This window comes from Herpailurus yagouaroundi, unplaced genomic scaffold (genome assembly GCF_014898765.1).
Source record: "Herpailurus yagouaroundi ecotype Mexico unplaced genomic scaffold, PumYag 200, whole genome shotgun sequence".
NCBI classification, from domain to species: Eukaryota; Metazoa; Chordata; class Mammalia; order Carnivora; family Felidae; genus Herpailurus; species Herpailurus yagouaroundi.
Window position 1 is genome coordinate 1,754,642 of NW_024412431.1, and position 2,617 is coordinate 1,757,258.

The 2,617-nt window shown below is 46.0% G+C and overlaps 1 protein-coding gene across 1 annotated transcript; it reads right to left on the reverse strand.

The window, feature by feature from the left end:
• Window positions 1-1,039: 1,039 nt before the first annotated feature.
• LOC121013851 (olfactory receptor 24) lies at window positions 1,040-2,026 on the reverse strand. The gene has a single exon (XM_040449657.1). The coding sequence runs from the start codon at window positions 2,024-2,026 to the stop codon at window positions 1,040-1,042; it is 987 nt and encodes a 328-aa protein (XP_040305591.1).
• Window positions 2,027-2,617: the final 591 nt, after the last annotated feature.

The window sequence follows — 2,617 nt, forward strand, 5'->3', positions numbered from 1 at the left end:
CTCCAGAAGACAGAATAGGAGTGAAGGGCGGGGGGGGGGGGGGCATGATTCATTCACATGCTCCCTGACTTTGGTCCCTGGAAGTCAATTAACTGCCTGGTTCTCTGGAAAAAGCAAAACTCTTGAGTTGGTCCCAAAGTCCTCGATCGGGCATGACCCAAGTCATTCACCATAACTGGTTTTTCACTTCAAAAATGTATCTTTCTCTCTCTTTCTCTTTCTCTCTGATCTTTTCACATACTGGGTTTTTTTTTTCCTTTTTCTGATACTCTTTCTCCTCATATTTGCCTGGAAAACATCACCTTATCCTTTGAGGTGCAGGATCATCTCTCCTAGGAAACCTTCCCTGATTCCCCCTTCCAGACTCTGTTGGGTTTTCCTACTCTGTCCTATCCTTGCCCTCGTGTGCGTATTTCATTCTATTATAGTTAGTGCCCAGTATCTTCTCCCACACACAACTATAAACTCCACCACTCCATGGCCAGCACCTACAACAAGTCCAGAATACATACTTAAATATCTGTGGAGAGCTAACTTGATTTTGAATCAGGACAAATCCAATCTGGTAGGGCTAGACTGATCTTCCTGGGAAGGCAACATCAGATATATCCAAAAGGACTCTTACTGGTCCCAGTAATTGAGAACATAGTAATAGGGCCATCTTGAGATTTCCTTTTAAAGTTCTGCAATTTGGGGCGCCTGGGTGGCGCAGTCGGTTGAGCGTCCGACTTCAGCCAGGTCACGATCTCGCGGTCCGTGAGTTTGAGCCCCGCGTCAGGCTCTGGGCTGATGGCTCAGAGCCTGGAGCCTGTTTCTGGTTCTGTGTCTCCCTCTCTCTCTGCCCCTCCCCCGTTCATGCTCTGTCTCTCTCTGTCCCAAAAATAAATAAACGTTGAAAAAAAAAATTAAAAAAAAAAATAAAGTTCTGTAATTCAAAATCCAAAGTGGCTGTTCTCCCAAACTGTGCAATTCCATACTTGTGCCCAAGACCCTAGATGTTGAGATCCTACTTCCTGGAAGTTTCCAGGTGTCCTTGTGGTCAGGAAGATGAAGTGATCTTTCTGTTGACAAGCTTCCTCAGGGCCCCCTTCAGATCTCTGTTCCTCAAGCTATAGATAAAGGGGTTCAACATGGGGGTGACTGTAGTGTACATCACAGCAGAGGCTTTCTCCTTCACAGCTGTGTGGACAGAGGAGGGACACAGATAGACCCCGATGGTGGTCCCATAGAAGAGAGCAACCACAGAGAGGTGGGAGCTGCAGGTGGAAAAGGCTTTCTTCCTGCCCCCTGCAGAAGGGACTTTCATGATGGCCACAATGATGCGAGCATAGGAGGCCAGGATGCAGATAAAAGGTGTGGCTATCACCAGCCCAGCCACAATGAGCACAAAGATCTTGTTCACAGACGTGTCAGTGCAAGAAAGCCTGAGAAGGGGAGTGAGGTCACAGAAGTAGTGAGGTAGATCATTGTTCCCACAGAAAACCAGACGAGCCATCAGGAGGATATGAGTGAGGGATATAAAGTAGGAAAACACCCATGGGCCACCGGCCAGCAGACCACAGAGGCGTGGGCTCATAATGGTGGTATAGTGTAAGGGGTGACATATAGCCACAAACCTGTCATAAGCCATCACGGCAATCAGGACACTGTCAACAATGCCAAAGAAATGGAAAAAGTACATCTGGGTCAGGCAGCAGGCATAGGAGATTGACTTGCTCCTGATTTGGATGTTCACCAGCATCTTGGGGACTGTGTTGGTGGCCAGACCAAAATCAACCAAAGACAGGTTAGCTAAGAAGAAGTACATGGGGGTGTGGAGGTGGGAGTCTGAGCTGATGGCCAGGATGATGAGCAGGTTCCCCAGTACTGTGACCACATACATGCAGAGGAACAGAGCGAAGAGGAGGGTCTCCTGCTCTGGAGTTTCTGAAAGCCCCAGGAGGATGAATTCTAATGCGCTGGTTCGGTTCCTTGGTTCCATGGGTATCATTTCTCTGGAGGTGTTGAAAGGGGAAGTTACATGCATACTACAGAAATGATTCTGGAAGATCATGTGAGATTACAACCAATTTCCCATCCAGACTACGTATAACATGTTACATCTTGAACCGTTGATGAAGAGTTTACGGCAACTCATATGTCAAGGTTTGGTAGTAGGACCCTCCCAAGGATATTCCCATTTCAGAGAAAGATTAAGAGTATACCATACATGAAAACTTACTGAAAAAACTACTAAGGAATTTACTTCAGGATAAAACAAATTGAATTAAAAATAAGCAATATCCAGGAACAAAGAACAGCCAAGCAATTTGTTTATATGCAGAAAAAATAAAATGTTGAATTTTAAGATAATAATAAGGGATGCCTGGGTGGCTCAGTCAGTTAAGTGTCCAACCTCAGCTCAGGTCATGATCTCATGGTTTGTGGGTTCGAGCCCCGTGTCAGGCTCTGTGCTGACAGCTCAGAACCTGGAGCCTGTTTCAGATTCTGTGTGTGTGTGTGTGTGTGTGTGTGTGTGTGTGTGCGCCCCTCTCCTGCTTGTGCTCTGTCTCTCTCTCTCAAAAATAAATAAATAAACTTAAAAATATATAAAATCATAATAAGAGGAAGGAGGAGG